This window comes from Lutzomyia longipalpis, chromosome 1 (genome assembly GCF_024334085.1).
Source record: "Lutzomyia longipalpis isolate SR_M1_2022 chromosome 1, ASM2433408v1".
Taxonomy (NCBI): Eukaryota; Metazoa; Arthropoda; class Insecta; order Diptera; family Psychodidae; genus Lutzomyia; species Lutzomyia longipalpis.
Genome location: NC_074707.1, coordinates 11,491,199 through 11,514,716, shown reverse-complemented (window position 1 = coordinate 11,514,716; position 23,518 = coordinate 11,491,199). Strand labels below are relative to the sequence as shown.

Below are 23,518 nucleotides of genomic sequence, written 5' to 3'. Positions count from 1 at the left end.
TCGGGCGAAAAAACTATCGATATTACATTGGAACTATCGATATTATGCGAGCGATAATTTTCGCCGTGTTAAAAGCTGAAATGGCAACAGTAGTAATTAGTCTTTCTCCCTCGCTCCTCGTATATTCAATCAACAAGAGTCATAATGTGCATTAAAAGGTTACAATACAAGCTGATTTTGTCAACGAAATCCTTTTTGAATTAATTTTAATCGTTTTATTTAATTTTTAATTAATTTACGGGCTGAATGTGCTTTATCACAAAAATAAATATTAGTTTGCAATTGTTTTGTTGGTATTTAGAGCCAATGGAGCCTCATCCGTACTGGGGACGTGGAAAAAGTAGAGCATAAATCCAGTTGCGAGAAGGAAATGCGCCCCAATTACAACCAAAATGAGGATCAGGGAGAATTTGGAGTTGCGTAGTGCAGGCATCAGGACAAAGATCAAGACGGAACCGGACATTAGAGCAGCCGTCATCACGAGGAGCCACTGTAGAACGGAAATCTGTAAAAAGAGGGTAAGAGATTATTTTTTGCGAACAAATCTTGAGGAATAAAAGTTACCTGAATGACCCAGAGAATGGAGACAGGGATGTAGATTGCGAGGGAGTAGCCGTAGATACAGAGGAGAGTTAAGAGTCCTGGGGTATAGTTGCTGGTGTCCGTTTCCATGTCAGCACTCGTTGGTCGTAGGCTCCACTTGAAGGCTGCCCAGAGTCCCAGAGGAAAGAGGCAGGCGTAGGTAATGATAGCCGTAGCAGCGTAGGATACCAAGTGGAAGTTGTAGTGCCAGCGGAAGTTGGTATCGGCTTGTTGGAGATAATTTGCAACATTCCCACTTATGGCAATGGAGAAGATGAGGGTAATTACAATCCAAATGGGACCGTAGAGGTCGGGATTAGCACCAATCTGGGATTTGAGATACGTGGAAGGGGCTCTCTTGGGGATGATTGCGGATGCTATTCTATCCATAACCATGAATGTGTCCACGTTGAAGAACTGCTGGTAATACTCAATGCTCCAAAAGGAATACATTTTACTTCCTTTCCCCTGATTCTCATCATCAGGACTTCCTGAAACTGGGGCAGCACTTGAACTGTAGATGAGCTCCTCCAGTGCATCTCCTCCTCCTCCTTGGGCAGAGGAAGTACTCTTGCTCGGGGAATTTATGCTAATTTGAGCGATTCCTCCACTTCCACTAGAGTGGGTGGTAGTTGGAGGGAAGTCCTTGAAGGAGAGGAGCTCGTCAGAATCCGTAGACATGGTTTTACTTTTAATTTTCAACAAAAACGAACACGTAAATTATATTTATTTTTTCCTTATCAATGACAGTTCACAAAACTCGTTTGGATTTCTAGCGGGGAGGAGAACTATTGTAATTGATTAACTTACATATTTGTTTAACTTGTAATCTTGATAAATTTTTAGAACAGACTTCTTTTTTAGAAAAGGAAAAATTTTACGGCTCATAGATTAAAATTTAGTAATAGAGATTAATCGTTGAAGGGTAAAAACATTAAATTAAAGGGTAAATTGCGAGCATTTAGCAAAGTTTATTCAAAATTGCAAACTTCTGTGAATTTCTCCAGTACACTGTAAAAAATCGTAAAATTCAATTTTGAACCAATATAACGAAGTAACGAACATCTCAATTTTATTGAAATTTTATTCTCTAAAATTAAGTTATAAAAATTTGTTACTAAACTTGAATAAAATATTAACAAACATCATCAAAATAATTTGATAAAATTCCATCTTATGGATCTTCTTAATTAAATAATAATAGCACAATCTGTTGAACATACTCGCTGCATGTGATGAAGTTGAAAATGTTTTGAAATGAAGAATTGCTAAACAATTAATTTTCACACACATTCGGGGGTTGCATTAGGAAGATTGATGCTGGGAAGGAGCAATAGGATTCATACGTGGAATGCCGAGTGGATGTGTTAGAATGATAGGAATGTGGAATCATTGCTATTTTTTTATCAAAGAATTTAAAGTGTTTCACGCCGAAGGAAGACGAGCCGCCCTCCCCTGGAACCCTGACTATTTTTAGATCACTGTGAAAGTTTAGTTAGAAGCAATTGTCAGCTTCCACTCCCGAATGTTCATTAGTCTGTTCTTGTTCGTGGTACATTGAAGACGCACTTCTCCTGCACTCTAGTCCTTGATCTCCTTACATTTTTTTTGTGCACTGTCTTCAAAAAAAGAAAATTAGAATGGAATTCAAGGACAATTTTGTGAATTCTTAGTCCAAAAAAAATGTTAAAGTTGAAGTTGGTAAAAATATAAAATACCAGGACTCTGCTGGAGGATTCCTACCACATTCCTTATTGTCTGTGAGTATGTACTGTATATACATAAATTGAAAATGAGGAAAATCTTTTTATAGTTTATGGGTATTTTTTTGCGGGTACTTTCACTTTAGAATGCATTTTCTTCACTTAAGAAGTCAAAGACATAAAGTATAAATGTAACTATGTATGTAGGTATGTAGTATGAAGTGTGAAATGTGGAAACTTCCGTTGTGGATTTTTACAATCCTCCCTGACGAGAGAAAATCATCGCATTTCCCTGCGACACATTACTTTGGTCGAGCACGGTGAATAACCTTCCGGTTTATTTTAGTAAAAATACAATAGCAGAAAGGAAAGTGATCTTTTAGTTAGTGTATCGCCCTTCCTGCCTAACTATAATTAACGCGGGAAACTCGAATTTTTTCCATATACGGATGTTAAAGAGAATATTGCTGCTGCTGCTGCTGCGATATTGCTGCGGCGAGAGACACGTGATGCAATGAGTTGGAAAACACCCTTGTGATGAATGTCGTTTATATAACATTTCATTTCTGAGATACAGACGCAAGATCTCGCTGTCAGAGTAGGAACGAGGCAGCAACAGCCAGGATGGGTGCATTGTACGCCACGAAATGTGCAATGAACTATCGAAAACCCTCCACACATGCTGATTAAAAGGATAAATCCTCTTGAGATCTATGTGAGAATGTGTGAAGGTGAATTGATGCTGAGGCTCGTTTACAATTTATGTGCGACGACTGTTGATGACTCAACTCGCAAGGGCGTATAGGAAGTTGGAGAATTAATTAATTGATTGATTTTTTTTTAAATAAATCCTATTTTTAATTTTTTTTTGTTTTTAACTAAAAAAATTAAAAAGAATAATTTAATTAATTTTATTATTCAATCTAACAATTTTTTGATCATATTATTTCGCTTACAGGGAATGCGATCTTTGACCCCATTCTTTACTTTATGATCATTTCCTGTTATACATAGTTTCATGAACATATTATTTTGCTAAATACTTTAAAAATTTATAGAAAAAATAATTAAATTTTCATCTAAAGAACGTTCGACGAGCATTTTCCAGAGTTCTTTGGCATTGCTCTTCCTGCGTGGATCAAAGAATGCGATCAGCATTGAACTGCGCTCTCGGGGGGAGCGATCGTTTCCCCTTTAGACACCCATTTAGATTTTGTGTGTGATCCGACTCCCTTTTAACCAGGCATATCGTTAAGAGAAAAAAAAAATCCACTTTTATGTGATATATAGGTCGGGTATCGATTGTGATCTTCTCACCTTTTAAATTGTCTTTAAAAGGATCACATGAAAAACCAAAGCTCTAAAAGCCTGAAGATCGGAAATTTAAATGATGTAAATGCCCCAAATGCCCATAAAATTACCTAAATGTTGTTTTAATAGTGATTCTATGTAGGTAAATGGACTAATGTGAAAATCGTTTTGGGTGATGCGGCGATGGAAGAGGAAAGTTATTGCTCTTTCTTTTTGTGAAAACATTTATAAAATGCCGCATCACAGACGAAATATTTTTGCAAGAGCCATGGTGTGTAGAAGAGAGACTAAAATTAAACTGACAGAGAGAGCAATTTTTTTCTTATATTTAATTCTTCTTAGTCTCATTTCGCGTTTCATGGTGAAATTATTTTCACGAAAAAGAAAGATCATCAATACGTAAGTTTGTAATTATTCCAATACGCAATTTTCTGAGTATTAAGGGGGTGGATTTTCTTTGGGAAATTCATTATTGCTATATACCTACATAAATATGTAGTGCAGTGCAAAATGCATTTTATTGCAATGTAGGTAGTAAAATGCTGGTACCTATATATAGAGAGAGCAAGTACTTTTACTTTGCATCCATGCGGTATAGCATTCGAGGGAGAAAATCTGTCTCCAGTGTCTGCATGCCGAGGGTTTTTAAGTTAAAAAAAAAGTGGAATGTGCATTTTGAGGATGCGGCAATGTAACGCGTATCTAATCTATTTTTGTAAATAGTCATTACATTTGTCTTGTACAGCGAATCACAAGGAAGAACCCCAGCAGACAGCAGTGTTGATATATCCAAAGGCGTCACACAGGCAGCGGATGATTTGAAAAGAAGGAGAAAAAACAACAGTATATGCGTAAAAAAACATTAGGAATATGTGGCGGCGTCAACCTATTCCTGGGGTGTGATGTAGATTATTGGGGGATAGGAATTTTCCTCTAAACAATTTTCTCGGTGTTGAATTCCCTCCTCATGCCACAGATCGCACAGGAGGGGTAAAAATATATCAATGAGGAGTGATTCGGTTTTCCTGTGTGCATATTGAGTAATTGATTTGAGGGTGATTAATTACTTTGGAGTTGTTAAAAATCTATGCTTTGTCCTCTTTCCTTTTCAATTTCCCCCATTACTCCATATAATCTGTACCCCAAAAGTGGGCTCCTAAAATAGATTTTGTGTGGTGAAAGTCTGCAATTTCCTTTTATAAAAATCCAAAATGAAATATACAGTAAGGTATCATATTACGTACAAAATTTCACATTTTGCACTTTTTTAAAAAAAAAAATTAAGTAAAAGAATAATTCGTAATGCTTTCTATATTACTCTTGAAATAAATTTTATTTATAGCAACATGTAATTAATGAATTTTCTCTTGCAATTCTTATAGCTGACTGAGAGTGAGAGGAAAACGGAAGTGCATCGAAATGGATCAGTCGCGGGAGAAATTACTCAAATCACTCGGGCCACGTCGTCTCTTTGGGATTCCAAATGAAATTGCCATGGAGCATGAGTATCCCTCGGTGATTTATGAGGAGGATCCAACGGAAATTCCCGAGATGTACAGTGAAGATCAGGCAATGCCAAATTATATTTTTAAACCCCCATCAACAATCACGTGGGCAGATCAGCAGGAGTCATACAGTTCATTGCCAGTGGAAGTGGAGCAGATAAATAGTGTCGATGGATGCTTTGAGAGATTCGATAGACGCTCCCATCCGTGGGAAGCTGAGGATGCCAATGATTTTATCACAACACTCGATGAGAGTCTCATACTCGATATTCAATCCCTCGAGCGTATTGATACGAATGAAATGCCAAAAGTTGCACCAGTAGCTGCTAAAATGAAAAATCAGAGACCCAAATCTCTCTACGAAATACCAACTGCTGGGGATGCAGCAAATCAAATTATGGTCACATCAGGTGGACCGGTTGAGAAATTTCCAAAAATCATGACTACCTCCTACTATGGGGCCCTCAGCACTGGCAGCGACAGGAGAGCCAAGAGCAACAGCGAGGCAAGTTTGTTGCTCATGAAGAGCCAAGAGGAGTTGCATATTGCACCACCTCTGGATGCACGAATGCTCTTCCCACAGACATCCCTCTGGACAGTGTCCACGGATGAGTTGAAGAGCTCCAAATCGCAGCAGCAGTCACGAGATGATATCCTTGCATCACTCGAGAATTCCTTTTGCGACTCAAATTCAATGTCATCCTCCATAAACTTCAATGGTGGCCCCAGTAAGTGCCCCACATCATCCACAGCGGCCATTGCCGACATTGCCGAGTTGGGTGAGTAAAATTTAATTATAGTTTCCGCCGAAGAATATCTATCTGTGAGCTCTGAGTGAGCAGACAAAGTGCACACGCACCATTGAGTACCGCATTTGGCTCTTGCCATCGTATATGCTTGTTGCTTGCCCAAGATTGATCCTTATATAAGGTCATACTGTGCACTCGCGTATGCTCAAAATGAACATGATTATATATCTGTGCGTATTGGGTATGAAGGGAGAAGATTAGCGGAGTAACTGCAAGATTCAGAACCTGTTAACAGATTCCTACCAAATAAAGAGCTATCACGTAGGATGTCACTTTGCGTGTGCTGGTGCAATCACAGCGTTGCATCGCATATCAACTATGCTCCCACCCTTTGCATTATATAGCTAATGATTTATATATTTACATACCTATATGTAGTTTCATACATAATGTACATCAGTAGGTAATGTAAAAGTAGTCAGACCATTGAAAGGTTTGAGGCGAGATTTATATGAGAATATTAATATGCTCTTTGATTATCTCTGCAATGCATCACCTAACATTAATTTAGAAATCTCTCAGCTTAGCCAAAAGAGAGACACTTGATATTGGATACTTAGAAACAAGATTATAAATGTCTCCACTTCATGTCTGTATGCTGGACTTGTTTGCCAAAGAGCATAATTCATGTATTTTTTAAATACTTATCTTATCTCTAATTAATTTTACACGAATATGTACAAATAATTGCAAGTGTTGAAACTTTTTGGAAAATGTGTGCTAAATTTTTCTAAAATATGTGATTAAAAGATTATTTTCAATCATTTTTCAAAGAGTACCGAACTTTAGAACATTTGTGGCCTCATTTTAATTGTAGGTAGGTTACAGTGAGGTACCTACAGATGAATGGCTTTTGAAAAGTTATTTCTTACCTCGTGCTGTACCTTTTAGTTAGATATACTTTATGTGTGATTTATAATATTTATAGTTGCAGATAAATAAATCAAAATATCACAGTGCAACACTTTCACACTCAATTGAGACACGAATTGACCCTACGGAATGGAATGTATGATATTTTATTGTTATACACTATTTTCTGCAATATCGTACACCGCCTATTTTGAGCAAAACTATTGTGTGGTAGATGGTATTTTTTTTCTTTAGAAAGATTTTTCAATGAAAAAGATTGGATGGAGATTTTGCAAAGTGATGCTGTTCTTTTCTTTTTGTGAGTGCCTTCGAAAATGCTTTAAAACGATTTAATTTTGATTTCATTCTAAATAATGTTATTATTGTTGATTCGAAATCTGATTATTTTACAATATATTTTCTGCACTTGTCTAAACGATGGTGTAAGTATAGTGTTCTTGCGATTTGCGCTGATGCAAGCGCACTCAATGTCTATACCATCTCGCTAACATGAGATGCAAATGCTTTAGTCAATTTTCATGCAAAAGTTTATTCGGTCAGATACATCACACACACAGCAGGTTGTTGTGGAGTTGCACATTATTTCAAAATAAATAAATTATACTCCTGAAAGGTTGTGCATTATCTGAAATATAAGTTATACATTATACAGTGTAAGAACATATATTTTAATTCAGCACTGATATACAGCATATAATATGTGAATTTATATCGAGACATATAGTCAATTGTGTGTTAAATGTGTAAAACGATATTTAGGTTCTCTTTCTCTCTCTCTTAGAATGAAAGAATGAATTGGAAATTGCTAAATGTACTTAATGTTTACTTATACCTACATACCTACATATATAGCATGATCAAATGGAAGTGAGGAATATGCGGTAAAGTGTTGAAAAGCTATTGGATTGCAACATATCTTATAACAAGGAATAGTCGGAATAGTACATAATATGCATGAATTGTTTGTCTGCAGGATGTTGTTTCCCTTCGTATGTTAGGAAATAAGACTTTTATCATTGAGTGAGTTTTATACATAAAATATGTATGAGTCAAGTGGCATAATTCGATATTCAATATTATTACTCGCGTATGTGGTAACGATCATTTAAAGTCTCTTAAAGCAACTATTCCTATACCCCTGCGAGAGACTTTTATAAACACTTACACGATGCCTTTTGAGTGGGAGAATTCTGTCTAGTCAGTTTGATTTCCAGTTGACTTTATATTATTTTATTTTGCAAAATTTGCACAACGTGCGGCTTTTTTTATTAATTTGCCTTCACTACATGGAGGGTTTTGAAAAATCAGATTGAGTTTCCGTCAATATTATATCTATTTGAAAATAATTTCAATTAAATTTCCACATTTTTTTGTGTGAAAATGGTGTTTAAAGCTAAATGCTAAAATTAATATTCGATCGAAAAAACATAAAAGCATTTTGTTAACTTGAAATCTTGATATTTATCTTGTACATATTGTTGTCATGCGATTTAAATCTTTGTACATACGAAAACACAAAAACCTTTATTTAAATCAATTATATTTAATTTCACTCTTACGGGAACAGCGGGATTCTCTGCAGTGAGAAGAAAAAAGTGAGGAGTATATCCATATAATATTTAATTATAATTTTCACTCTGCATAAAAGTATATATGATAAATAAAGGCACGTACTGAAAAACTTGTATAGGCGTGTGCTACGGCAAAATGTATATTGCTTTAGTACTTAATTTAAATATAACACGAAGGTAACCAATATTTTTCCTTTAATGTGAGCCACATGGATGTAATGGAGTTCACATAACTTTTAAAATAAAACTGATATGATTAAACAATTAAGTTTTTTTTTATGTAAAAGAGGTCATAAATGACGTATATTTTATATTTAAAGATATTTTAGAATTTTATTTGAATCATTTCCTAAATGAAATTCTACAAATTGAATTCTATAAAATATAGGATAATAAAATTAATCGATGAATTATGACTGAATAAATGGAGTAAATTGCGTCAAGGTAGATTCATGCATTTATATGCAGTTGAATTAATGGTTGCAATGTAAATAAATTGAAAAATAATCCTACAATTTTCTCCAAAAAAATGAGCATAAGAAATAAAGTAAGGTAGATATTTGAATTGCAAGTACCTACATAATTTCCTGTTGTATTTCATTGAATTCTCTCCTTTATATGCACTGAGAGTGGATGGTTTTGCATTTAAGTTCACCTACGTAAACGTCACGGTGTTATTTTATTAATGACATATATGGATACGAGTACGTATGTTTAAGACAATCTTTTACTCACCTTTCTGTGTGATACGTGGGTTTTGGCGAAGGAATGAATGAAACTTTGCGGAGAGATCTCGACAAATATTACACTAAAGCTATTCCACTCGATATGGCATTTCATTCAGAAAATTTTCTATCAATTGGAGTAAGAGAGCCATTAAATGAAAAATAACGCAGTTGTAATGTTAATTTTTTCTGTAATTATTTTCATTAAAGAATTTTAGCCAGGAGAATAAGATGTTGTGAGACATATGAGAATGCATTAAATGCTCCTTTATTTTTTTTTCTTCTTCTTAATGGTTTCTTCAGCACATATCAATAATTTTCTGTGTGACTTGAATATGAAAAGTAGGTCATATATGCTCTTTGCCATGGTATACACACCGGTTGAATGCGATGCTATAAGGTACATGTGTATACCAACATGTCGATTAATATGTGAACATACATAAGTGCATATGTTGTATATTAACTATAATATGCATCAGGCTAAAATAATTGTACATATACGTTGACTCTCTCGTCTTTCGAATAATGCCGTCAGACAATCTAATGTCAATTATTTTAATATTCACGTTCAAATGGAAAAAAGAATACAGCGAGACTTTAAATGATTTATAGATGACGAATTAGAAATCAAATGGGGAAATTTTCACCGCAGCTTGTTGCTATATTATACTTCTATATACATGTAGTTTTCCTTTATTATTTATTTTTCTAAAAAACCCAATGTTTTTGTATTTACATTATTAAATTGCTAGATGATGTGTTTAGAGACAAATACTTAATGATAGGAATCAAAATTGTATCAAACTAGTATTTTTCGGAAATTATATACTTGGAGATGGTCTAAACTTGCCCTCGAGAATATATGCAAGTCAACACTGCAGATCTCTGTGTTCCAACTCACGTATAGGATACATAAATGGTTTTGTACTGGCAAAAGTGATATTACCTCAATTTAATGATCACCACTAAAAATCTACATGGATAAGCCTCTTTGTCGTCGATTTGTTTACATGATTGCTGCTTAAAGATTATAGCCTACAAGAAATAACATTTAATTTTATACAACCGCATGTTCGTTCCCCTCGTTACAATTTGTATTTTCATTTTCGAAAGTGAGATTTTTTTCTCAATTCTTGGGGCTGGTGAAATTAAATTTATGTTTTATTGATACAGGTGCGCATATGTATCTTAAATGTTTACCAAATTATGCATATACCATTTTTCTTAAAGTTTTAAATTTAAGCTCTACATATTAATAATCTCATGTGGGGATATTGGATCATTTAATTTTCAAGATTAGTTTAGCAAATCCGCATTCGATTACCTCAAGAAGAAATGAAATGCTCAAAGTTACAAGAATTAATCATATTTAGAAATCAATTGAATAATTTAATTCATTATTTAGACTACAAAGTGTTTATTTTTAACTCAAAATTGCAATTTTCCTTTTAATAAATTTATCATTATGTACACAAATTAAAAACAAAATTAGTGGGTTTCTCCAAATAAAACATTCGTTATCATTTTCAGCTGAAGACCTTGTACTATAACAACCTGAAAACAATGCCACGTAAATAGATGTAGATAGGTACCTATGTACATTGTGGGAGTTTCTTGAGCCTCTATGTCGCAAACTTATGAAATATAATTCACGCCGTGATAATTTCACTGGAAAAATAGAGGAAAAAAAAGGAATGTTAACATCTTGACCAATTTGTACCATATGCTCCGCATAAACTTCCATCTCAAAGCCTAACTTAATTTTTTTTAAATACATTTATGTACATATATATAGCTAGTTCAGTATCGTTTTTGGCAATTAATCTCCATATTGCTGTTCATGTGAAGAATTTTTTTATTCGCAGCAAAGTTTATCGGTGTGGTGTGTTGGTGCTGAGAAGGTGCATGTGAGTGAGGAGTTTTTGAGACTTTTTTGTGAGACTCTGCAAGTGAATGGATGGCAAAGCCAAGCAAGACTCACTCAGTGTGAGAACAGCGAGACTCCGATTTCATTTGGAGTCTTTCTGTGGAGTTAGTTGAGCTTCGACCACTAACTGGTCTGGATGTGCGCTGTGAGAATTCTCGCGTGTTATATGTACAAAAGACTTTCATATTTACACATTCCTCCTCAACCGTGAAGTCCAGACATTTGTGTGAACAGTGACTGTTTTTTATCCCGAGAACCAGCATAGACATTGAATTCCCGTAGTCACGGAAATATTAGCGTGCTGACGGGAAGCTTATCATTTCACGGTGTCATGATTTTTGTGCCGTATTGCTGCTGAGATAAGGGAATTCCATATTGAATGGGAGTCTGATTAATTTGTACATATATTGAAATTGAGTGTAATTGATTTTAATGTGCTAAGTATATCTCACAACAGATATATTTTTTTGATGTGTTGTCTACAACAATGTGAATGAGATGCCTTTATTGGGAGGAAAAAAAATAGGAAGTTTCTTATCAATTTAATTTAATTGAAAAGACGTCTCACTGTGAATTGAATTGAAAGATATGGATGTTATGAAAAATCAGACATTCAATGGAGTATTATTGTCACAAAAGAATAAACAAGTGGAGTGAAGGAGCGTAGTGGTGAAAATATACTGTGAGAGAAACTCGGCTATACATGAGAATGAAATACTGACTTAGCATCAGGAGGATAGGTTGTGCAATTATATTGGATTGATTCCATTGAGCTATATAATTCGTAACGCTGTGGCTGAGAGTTCTTTTTCTTCTAACTTCAACTACGACGAGGATTTAAGCGACGAAGCGTACATGCTGTTGAGATTGCTGCAATATGTGCTCGTTAAGTGATTGAATATTGCTACTAACTACACCGTGCGTCTCGCAGGCAGATATAGACACTTGGTCGTGGATGCAGAGAGTCAGAATTGCAAGTGCTTTTCCTCCTCGTGAATACCATATTTAAAAGTGAGACTCCTGTGTACTCACCTTACATTCATTTCATATATAATAATAAATGCACATATGCCTTTTACCATGCAGATGGTTACATTATAACGTGAGTGGTAAACGATTAGTTTTAATTGAGTTGCATATTACAATATCCTGTCAACTGTATATGTATCGGAGGAAAGAAATATGCAAATATTCTTGAGCACCTTCATGATGGTGTAGCATAAGGCATCTTACATAGGAGAACAAACAAGCTGAACTGGTAACTTGGTCAATTCATTTTGCACGACCTGCTTTGTGAAGTTACAACAAAAAAATGCAGAAGATGGTGAATTAATGTGACTACTGGACAGCATATGTCTGACTCACAATAGAACACATACATAGTCTCTTTGCATAGGCAAGTGCAAGAAAAAAAGAAATCATTAGTGTGTACAAAGAACCATATTAAGAAAACTGTTTGCGATAGTAAAAGTTCATTCTTCACACCTTCGATTGCTTCAAGAGAGCATTGCAGCAAGGTACAATATAAAGTGTAGAACTCTGTATGCCCGTAATGCCATTCAGTAAATGCCAATTGGAATAAGGCGAGAACAGAAGTGAGCTTCTTGTACAATTTCCCAAATGTTCAACTTGTTCTTGTGAAATACTTTAAAAGACAGTGTGTGTGGATGCCATAAGTTGGAAAACACGTTCCAAAAGATGCCAACACCGAAGGAACAGTGCAATGAGAAGGGCAAGCAGGAGGGTCTGAGACCAGCAAGTGGGCTCAGCTATAGTGTTTTAGGTAAGAAAGAATCATTCCCCTAAAAACTACCTGTTTGGTCTTCTTCTCTGTAAAACTCATCTTGTCCGTGGGAACGGCACAAAAAAACACGAAGGTGTCCTCTTGTGATACAATCATTTAAGGAGAGTGCAATGCAGTACCGAGAATTACTCGATTGTGTGAATAATGACACCTTCTTGAGCATAATCCCTCGTAAACAGGGACTTATATGATAATATTAATTTATTGAAATAGATGTTTCACCTAAAGTCCCAGGGTTTTTACTTTACTTTTACACGTTTTTTATTAATCCCACATTATGCGGCTTTCATTCATTAATTGAATTTCCAAAGACAAAATGTTAAACGCGTAAGAAAAGTTCATGGAGGCGTTTTTTTTCTTTGTCTCTTGTAGATTTTTCAAAGTGTTTTTCTTGCTACTTACTATTTTAAGAGATAATACTTCACAATGGGGCTTTTGCCTTTTAACCCGCAGATTTTTTTCTCTGCAATCTGCGGTTCCATTTTTATGTTTGGATATGAAAAAGACAATAGAGCATGAGATACTATTTTTTCTAAATTCTTAGTTTTTACTTTCAAGAAATTTCCATTCTTTTATCAAACAGTTAGGCAATTTAAAAGCAATTTTCTAAAAAAATAGTTGTTCATAACTGAATGATAAAGAAATAATCTTTCATAACATGATATCATGTTTTTTTGACGATGCTTTTAAAAACACAACGAATAATTTAAAATTAGCAGTAAAAGAGCCCTATGTATTTTATTTATAGCCACAATAGCTTAATTATTGCACCTGAATGTTCAAAAGCCACCCTCTTTATGCATCAGACTCCATGAAATATATGCACATGTTGCTTTATTACTTATAGCTTTATAGTCGTGTATATATCATTTTACAAATAATAAAATTGTGAACCTGTAGCAAAAAGGGAATGAACTCTTCGCTTCCATAACAACTAATTTATGTGACACACATGCTAGGAGAATCAATGTGATATTGTTAATATCAATTTGTTGGACAGTTTAAGTGTAGGAGTTCATTCAATTGTATACAAAAGTCTCATTATCATATTATGTTGAGAAGATGTTGGAACCATTTCCTCTACCAGTGCAATCGACTATGACCTTTTCGTGTCAAATTTCTTCACGTTCGCATATAACATTCACTATGTGGAGGAATATTTTAAAGACAGGGTCTTTGTTTTTCTCGGAATTCTCTCTTTATGAATTGCCGTGAGAGAGTATTTGGGTACCTATATATGTATGAACTTGCCCATGGATACTTATAAAAAAAGGCTTCTTCACTTTTTTTCCCTTTGCAACGCTGAGAGGAAAAGAACAAAAAAAAGATGCTTTCTGACTAGAAAGAAAAATGGAGAAAAGATGAAGAAGACTTTTTGAGAGATGTAATACCGACCGACAGTTCGTGTTGCATCCTCCTCTGCCACTTAATTTCATTTCAATGGAGTTGACCATAATGTTGGGGGTTGTCCGGAGGTGAATGTTGGGATTTTCTCCGGGTAACATAATATGTCTTGTATATCGCATTCATCATTCTCAAGAGTGAGATTATTAATAAGTTTTATTGTGGCTATATTTTTGCTTTATTCCATTTTAAGGTTTTATTTATTACCTAAAAGAAATTTTTGTGAACATTCTCTTTCCAAATATTTTCTGTTTTACTGCATTATAGGTGTATGAGAAAGTTATATTCCTATTAAATTGTTATGTTTCTTGGACAGTTATTTTCTCAAGATAATTTTTTCACACACAAAGTCTATCGCGAAAAAAAAAGAGCAATAGTTTTCGTAAAATATTCACATTAAAAAATCTTCGAGGTGTAGCACGAGATGGTCTTGAATTTTCACAAACAACTTCATCGAGATAGGTTTGATGTAGAAAAAAAAGAAGAAAAAAATATTTGTACACTATTAACACAGATTATATAGGCACTGTTGATGGAAAAAGTTAACTCAAAGTGACCCTCTTCTTAAACAGTGATTTATTCCATCCTCCGATCGACTGCACGTAATATATGCATAACTGTTTTGCAAATAAAATTATCAATGAAAACATTTTGAAATATGAAAAGTAATAAATTTTATGCTCAAATGTTGCAGACTAGTAGACTCTCTGACTTACTACGCAGTCACCCAATCATTATTAACAACAATTTTACAATCACTCCCGAAGAGAAGGTGCTAAAACAGTGAAAAAGTCGTTCTTTTTGTGGAACAGTCAATGAATTCGCCTATTCATTAGTTTTTCTTTTTGCCTCAGCACAAACTTAATGTTGCGCTGTGGAGGCTCTTTTATCTATGACATACAGATGAATGCATAATGTTCTAATTTCATGTTTAAGTTTCTTTTTTTTTAATTCATAAAGTAATTTTGATTTTTTTGAGTATTCAGAATTTTAGACAATAAATTTGGAAATATGATAATGAATTAGGCTTAATAGATTTAAGTTTAGTTTGTTTAAATTGATTCCCCTATGGGATCTGATGAGAAATATTGGATTTCCACAAGACTACTAAAAAAATAGTTAATTAAAATAATTTGATTAATAAAATTTAATTAAAATACAGCTATTTAGACATTTTCGCTGCAGACTGTAAGATTTATAATAGAGGAGTTTTTAGACAGTGTGTGCGTGTTCACGACTTAATTGGTCGGTGTCGATTATTGTTACTGAAAGCAATTAAGCATTACAGCCATTAAGTGTAGTGTGTATGCATAATGTGATTTTGGTGAGATTTCACTTAAAGTGAACTGCCATTAGTGGCAAATGACACCGCTTTTGCGACACGATATGGGGTTTTTGGCAATCTTCACTGTCGTTTAATTTTTTTTTCTTTATGAATTTTTCCTCTGGTTTTGGCCATATTACAAATGTGTGGGTTATTTTGCTACTGGTGGTAATTAAATTAGACTCCTGTGGCGTTTTGTGCTTGGAGGAGCCTTTGCGTGCAATTGAGCGAGGTAGAATGTCAGAGAGTTTTCTTAGCATTTCTCAATGGAGACTGAAAAAGTTATTAAATATCCCAAGCTGGTTCCACCTACCCGAACTTTGTAACCAGATTTTCATTGAACTCGTAAAGTATGGCGTGGAGTCGTGGTGTCTGATCATAGGAAAAGAGACTTTATGAATCAATCTAGAGTGGTTGGGTACACAAGAGAGTGGACGTAAAGTGTTGTAGGTAGTTTTCGATGAAGTAACCAAATAAACCAGTAAATACCTACATACATATATGTATGTAAAGTATGTATATAGTTAATAACATAGCTTTAATAGCAATTTTGTGCAATTTGGAGTGGGTTATATGTAGAAGCTTACAATGTTAGTTAACGTATAAGCACATTGACTTACTTGCAACGCGATAATTTTGCACTTTACAATCACCCAAACGTGATGTTGCATTTGAGATAATTAATTTTATATATTGTGATATTTTTTTACCTTTATAAATTAACTCCATTTTCACCTTAATGTACATATACCCCATGCGCTTAATGTAGTAAAAGGTTAATTTTAATTTATGCCACTTATTAATTTGTCATATCCAAAGTGCATAATATAAAATGGTGAATGCCAGAAGGAAAAAAAAAATTACAGACTTTAATTAAAGCCTGTGACTTTCTGATCGATAAAATATTTGTTTTATGGGAGAAAAAGTCTTCAATATTCATTCTTCCCATATTATTCTTCTTGCATCTTACGTTTCCCTTGTCGACCAATATTGTTTTACTATACTCCATTGGCAAGGAGGGAAACTTTACATTGACGAATAATAATTACTCATCGAATTTTATGATAGGCATTGAACCGTGAATTCCATAAATCGTTAAATGTTGCTACAATGCACTTTATGCATATGGCAAAATTCTTATCCATATTATTTATTGCCCATTTGACGTTCTATCAGGGATTTTCGATGGGATTGAGCACGTTTAGAGCTTTTCATTGCGGAAGAAGAAATATTCTGCAAATTGCTGTCTGTATATACCTTCAACTTGATGCCATTTAACACTCTCGCGATAATCCATTCGACATGTAGAGACTTTTTTCGGGGGAGAGAATACACTTATGTGCAATCATAAATCCATTCGTAATATTTAATATCACGTTTTTCGCCAAACAACACTCGTGTGCTCTTCACCAGAAGGTTCTCTTATGGGAGGCATTGAAGTTTGGTCAAGGGGTGTTAGCTCATTTAAATGCTAATGAGAAAGAAGATCCGTTTTTTATTAAGTTCTTTTTGATCAATGAATTTGCTTATTTTTAATTTTATTTAACTTTTTTTTGTTATGTTTCTTTTTTAAAAAAAAAATCAATGTCGATTTACCTTTTAAGAATTCAATAATAATGTGGAAATTCTTATAGGAATTAAAGATTAAGGAATTTTTATAAAGTCAAATAATATAAGGCGTTTAAAGAAGAGTTTGAACTTCTGTAAACAACACTTTCTAGAAAATAAAAATTCAATCGGTGTGGCACCTGAGTTACCCACACCCCATGTTTGTGTATATAATTTACATGACAAAAGGATATTCTCCGGCTGTGAAATGAGGTTGAAGCACTTTTTCAAGCTCGATTGGCTCCATCGTTGACCGCATGATGATGATAAGTGGAGAAATTAATTGAGAAATTCATTTTGGGAAACATATGTAAAGCATTTATTGATTTAAAAAGTATCAAATTTCCCAATTTACAATTCAAATTTTCTCTCCCAAATAATTTTATGCATATGTTATTAAAGTAATGGTCATGGCTCCTTCTCGTGAAATGTTGAGTTATTGAATGGTGCGTAAATAAATGGTTTTATTGGCAGGTTGTTTGGATAGTTCCATCGGATGGTCCGAAAGTTGCAGATTTTTTAGAAAAGGCACTCCATCAAATTTATTTATGTATGGCAAATTTTAATCTCTATAGGATATGCACCTGATGATTTGTAGCAATAAAACCTGACCATTGTAGCTTCTCTATAACCTGACTATTGTATGTGTGTTTGTGACAGAAATGAAATAGGTATGTGAGTTATGTACTGTGGCACCTTGAGAATAAGATGCACGAATGCAAGCAACAGGCACAATAGGATTCACCATAAATAACGCAAGAGTGAAATGTGAGGTATGATTTATTTGTGGTATATTATTGTTGTAATTTTCCGCCTCTATATGTGCAGTGCACACATAGCAATATACCTACCTACATATATATCTGTGCAGTGCATATATATACACAAAAAGGTAAAAACGCGTCTCTGGAGGCTCGAATAAGCTTGTTCTTCTATGGGTACATGGTTAAGAGGTTGTGGAAGGCTCGTGTATGCTCAAGTCTAAGCCAAGAAGTCAATGGACTTTCTTGGAATTGTAGTTCACGCTGTACTGTCGCCTTTGATGCACTACCATTCCTTAAAGGTACACTCATCTCTGTCTCTCTGCACCATCTCACTACCGTTTTTTTTGTCTTTTTGTTTATCTTTTATTTTTATTTAACACGGTTCCGGTAATTGTTAGGTAAATGCGTTTATTCAAGATCATGATGATACCGTAAGTTGGACTTTCTTATTTATTCACACGTTCCTACTAAATGAATGTGAGATTATTCCACAATATTATTCCTTCTCCCTCGGGTATTTTATACATGTATAAACATACCTCTTTCCCCGTCAATTAAATGTAAAAGTGAATAATTTCTTTTTGTGAAACAGGAAAAGGTGCGAGGTGTGTGGATGAGATTTGTTCGGTGAGGTATATACCAACCATTGAGCAATAAATGCACTTTTATTGTAAAAATTCCATGACTTTAAGATGAAAACGGTGAAATTATTTGCTTTTCACTTTTTATGCCGAAAATGAATATATCCAAGGCGAGAAGATGAAAGAGAAAATTTCAAATTTAAAAGTATTGTTTCTCCTGGTATTGAATATTCAAATCATATAACCCCTTTTGCAATATTAATTACCATATGTGTGGATTGTTTGTCTGTTTTTTATGAGATCACCGCCTATATTTTATTCATCATTCGCTTTCTTATTTCATTTGGGCATTTTGGCAAATATTGACACTAAAACCATCGAAGGAGGGGAGAACATTCATTGAAGAGTACAATTTCGGGTACACATTCATAATTTCGAGGATGAGATGATTCAATGAGAAAGTGTAATTGCGCAACATGACTTCTCCTTCGTGAATGAATTTTTTCTTGGCTGGCGTACAATGAAACTCAATTGACCACACTCTTATTGTACAGATAAATTAATGCGAAATCCCCCTTGTGACATCATTGCATTCATATCGATGAAGTCATAGATTCAAGTGGGCAGCGATACCATATAAAACGTGCAATAAAGTTCATTGAGATCTGTATTTCATTCAGATTTTATTGGAAGGTGTTATCACAGAGTTTTCGAGGAAGATCTAGAAGAGCCATAACGAAAAGTCATAAATACCTTTTACATAATAAAAATGAAAATTATTCTATTTTATGTTTAGGAATTTAATGTTAATTCTATTTTATAATTTATGTGCTTAACCTTGGGCTATATGAAAAGTTTTCCACTAATTCTCCCCTCAAGCATATTGCAAATTTTCCAAACCTAAATTTAATGCTTTTTGATCTTCAACCGCTAAATTCGTCATACTTTTTCCGCAAAGCATCCACTGGAATTATTTATTTCGAATGACATCGCTCAATTCATGCGAATATTTTATCAATTGCGTATTCTGGTAATGGATTTTCTATTAATATATGTACATAGCTGTGGGCAATTAAATAGACCAAAATGAATGCGATAAGATAAAAGGCAAGGCGCCGCTCACTGGCACCAAGTGAAGACCGTCTCCCTGATAAGATTACTTTATTAACTTATTACATGCTCTTATGGTGTGGAAGCGGGCAGACAGCAAAAAATGTGTAAATGACACAATTTTAGAAATATTTTCATTATCATTTTGCCGAGAATCACTTTTCCTCACTTCCAGTGTGCTAATGATAAACATGTTTCATGTCCCGGTGTTGTTGTTCACACAAACATCATCAAACTATCAGCTGGAAAGATTCAAAGTTGGGAAATTTTGTTGAGGAAGGAAAATAAATATATTTTATCAAAACAACGCTGTGAAGTAAAAAAAAGAGTAGCGCTAATGCTATAGGTCATAGGATCATGTAAATAATTAATTTAGTACAAATTAATATAAAAAAAATTGAACGCGGATATTGCTGAAAGACACACTCCTCATGCTCATTCTATGCTGCATTATAATTAATAAATGTTCGTTTAAGCAAAAAATATTAGTTTAAATAGACTTGGTTTTCCACCCCATAAACTCAGGAGAAAATTCCAACCCCATCAAGAATTCACCGGTATGTAATGCAACATTTATTTTATTAACAAGTCTGACTCAAAAATTTTCCTTTAGATTAATTTATATGCAAATTGAGTAGCTGCCGCAAATACCTTTCTAAGTTATTTCAAAGCTATATATCGGTACCCCTACTCTATATATGTGTTCATGGAAATATGAGAAAGTATCATTAATATTAATTGAAAAGTAATTGCTTGGAAAGGAAAATTTTCTCTAAATAGCGTTAGATGGCATTTTCGCAGTTAACACGATCAGATCAAGCAGAGGTAGAAGTTGAGGCGACATTTTTAAACTTATTCATACACCTTTATATTCGTTTATGTGCAGCGTCAAAAATTCTTATATGTTCGTCAAAATACACCTACTTTTAGCATATAATTTGCATTACATACCAACCTTTGCAGGTAACTGCGTGGCTATATTCATACAACAATAACATGCTTATAATGAATGTAGTGCGAAACGTGGGCTTTGAATTGCATACAGTAAATCTCATAAGAGGTCGATTATCATTGAAGTAAAATTCAGTGTGCGAAATGCAATAAATTTAAATAAGATATTAACGAAGTGCTCCAAAGGCTCCAGCGATCGGATCAATGAATAATCGACAGTGATGTCAGAGTCTCTTATATAGAACTTATCTGCACATATGTACATACATATACCTCAGGGAAGTAATACGAGTCAGCAACACGCGGGGATTTGCACTCAATTCTGTGCAAGAGAATAAAGAGTCAATAAGTACACAATAGAACCAATAGAGCCTTTTTTCTCTAATACTAGAAGATAAAAGTATTTATTCTGTGGGGTTGGGTTGTGGATTTGTCGCGTTTTTTTTTATTCTGCAAATTGCGTATTTGTACAATTAATTCGACTGATTGAACATCGCACGGTATTTATGCAAATTTGGCATCATTTCATTCAGTAAAAACCTCTCAAATCTTTTTTTTCTCCTCCAATCCATCGAGATGGAGATCGTTTGAATTACAGACGCGCGCGATGGCCAAAATTTTGAAGGCCATGGGGAAATGAAGAAGCGTGAGCATGATATTATAAGGAGAGGAAGAGAATATAAATTTTGGTTGGAAAGTTTTTTCTTTGAAAAATTTTCCCAAAAAGGAGAAATTTGAATACCTGATCTAAACATGCGATCATTGGGCTAATTAAATTCTCATCTAATCATATGAGATTCTTGGGCGAGCTGAATAAATGTAAATTCAAGATGAAAACATGTTGGTGTCTAAAATACAATCCATGTTCTCCCAATTAATCGATGGGTAATTAAGAAAGTTTGCTCACATATTGATTAAATTGATTTGAGATTCAAATCCATTAATTTTGTATTTTCAACATATATTGATGAGGGGGAGGGAGTTGGTAAGTTTTTCAGTTTGATTTCAACTTGAAGAATTTTTTTTAAAGATAATCAGTTAAACATTAAGAATTTGAAATGTATTTAATTGGGGCGATCTAAGATGTACCGGATTTAAATATGCTCAAGATAGGTATATTATTTCAGCATGTTTAGCACGATCTAGCTGTGATTTATGATCCAAAAAAAAAAGCTTTGAAACTTTTTACTTCTCCCCGTATTACCTACATAAATTTTTCATCCATCAATTTATAGATAGCATGAAAATATATGTATGCAATGCATAAACAGAAGTTTGTTTGTTTGCTCAACATTGGTGCAAGTGAGTTAAAGAAAACTGTGTAATGTTGTCTTTACAGATTTACAATCAATTCGAAGATTGCTAGAAAGTGAGACGACCAGCAGCGATGGCGATACGTGTCCAAGTTGTCAGATGCCATTTGACAAAGGCAAAAAGCGGAAATTAATTGATACCTGTGGTCATGAGCGCTGCTACTCGTGCATGTTCAAAAATGAACAGTGTCCCAGTTGTAGCTCTGCCCCGAAGTCGTTTCTCTCCACAAAGGCATCTGGCAATAATGGTAAGTGTGATTGGTAAAAATACACACCATCAGCGATATTATTTCGTTGGCGGAGCTATTTTGTTGATATCTCTTGCAATTAATTATTTAAATTTTAACCTTCGAAACAGGTAAATTATCAGCTAATGGTGGTTGCCATATTCAGGAAAGTGATTTGCAAACATCTCCAGGGTCAAGTGTTGCACAGAGGGGCAGTGAGCTGATCAAGTCGAGATTTAGTTCTGTCTCGCAATTGCTTCAGGTAATTTCACTTTTCATATGTAGGTATTACAATTATATAGCGACACTTAATTGTTTGCAATATAATATTTTATTGTTGATTTCACACGGCATTTCTTACCAAGTTGGCGCATCATAATTTCTTGACCATTGAGACGAGCATGCAATAAAGCACTTGCTAATAGCACCTCAATAATGAATCTTCCTCCATACAACAACGCGCGTGGATTATAAACCATTCCGATAAACACATTCATTTCCACAACTGTTAGCTAGGCTCCAAGAAAGAGGAGAAGTACTCGTTAGAGTGTAGAAAATGCTTCTTTAGCCACTTCTGTTGCTTATTTGGTTAATAATATCTAACAACTTCTCACTCAGGAGTATCGATTTATAATTTTTTTTTGTATACTTACAATCTTTTGAAAATTCACTCAATGTGAGTGCAGGAAATCAATCATTTATCGGGCAAACCATTTATCACTGCAGAGACTACCTATCTATCTATTACAAAAAAATGTGATTTCTCTGCTTTGATATCTCTCCCGTTCATATTTACACGACGTGAAATCAATGAACCTTATCATATGTTTGGACACAATTATTGTATAACTTCCTCTTTTACTATTTACCTTTACATTTTGTTGTTTTATTGTGTTCTTTTTTTTCTTTCTAAATTCCTTTTTTTTATGAACATGCTGTCATTCAATTTATAGACGGTTTTCGGAAATTCAAAAGTGAGTACAACTATTAGGATTGTTTTAAAAAAAATCCCTCAAAGGGTTGTGTTGTTAAGAGCTTCAAAGCAGTATGAAGTTTTATTTTATTTTACAAGGAAAGCTTTAAATTCTTTTAATTTTTGCAACTACAACAATTAGTACCACACTCATAAAAATTACAGACATAACAATAACATACAAAAATGATGAGCCAAGTCATTATTTCTTTTGCTATTTTATTTTTTATGGTTTTTTTTATTAATGCCTTAAAAATAGTTTTTATGCTAAACAATTAAGTGCAAACAGACTTTTTTTTTTAAATTTTTTGTTGATTTTCTCAGTCAAAAGGTTATTTTTTTAAATTTTTATTTAGGAACAATTTATCCTACTCAAGAATTCGCATTTTTCTTTAATTAATAAGCACAAAAAGAGCAGAGAAAAAAAATTCAAAACAATTTTCTTTATAA

The 23,518-nt window shown here is 34.1% G+C and overlaps 5 protein-coding genes across 9 annotated transcripts in view; 1 reads left to right on the top strand and 4 right to left on the bottom strand.

The window, feature by feature from the left end:
- The window catches only part of LOC129790048 (solute carrier family 35 member B1 homolog), a 766,332-nt gene that overhangs the window by 94,550 nt on the left and 648,264 nt on the right, over positions 1-23,518 (bottom strand). The gene's annotated exons all lie outside the window — the stretch shown is intronic.
- LOC129790119 (T-cell leukemia homeobox protein 3) overlaps positions 1-23,518 on the bottom strand; it is a 442,143-nt gene that overhangs the window by 94,550 nt on the left and 324,075 nt on the right. The gene's annotated exons all lie outside the window — the stretch shown is intronic.
- LOC129790159 (uncharacterized) overlaps positions 1-23,518 on the bottom strand; it is a 241,887-nt gene that overhangs the window by 94,550 nt on the left and 123,819 nt on the right. The gene's annotated exons all lie outside the window — the stretch shown is intronic.
- Positions 201-1,346, bottom strand: LOC129790095 (protein YIPF1). Its single transcript, XM_055827318.1, has 2 exons — positions 565-1,346; positions 201-505 (listed from the first exon to the last, which is right to left on the bottom strand). The coding sequence occupies exons 1-2, from the start codon at positions 1,261-1,263 to the stop codon at positions 272-274; spliced, it is 933 nt and encodes a 310-aa protein (XP_055683293.1). The 5' UTR covers positions 1,264-1,346; the 3' UTR covers positions 201-271.
- Positions 2,248-23,518, top strand: part of LOC129786916 (uncharacterized) — a 46,923-nt gene continuing 25,652 nt past the window's right edge. The window contains exons 1-4 of the mRNA XM_055822172.1: positions 2,248-2,342; positions 4,979-5,880; positions 21,895-22,116; positions 22,227-22,357. Coding sequence (XP_055678147.1) covers positions 5,016-5,880; positions 21,895-22,116; positions 22,227-22,357 — 1,218 coding nt within the window. The 5' untranslated portion in view covers positions 2,248-2,342; positions 4,979-5,015. The remainder of the gene's footprint in view (positions 2,343-4,978; positions 5,881-21,894; positions 22,117-22,226; positions 22,358-23,518) is intronic.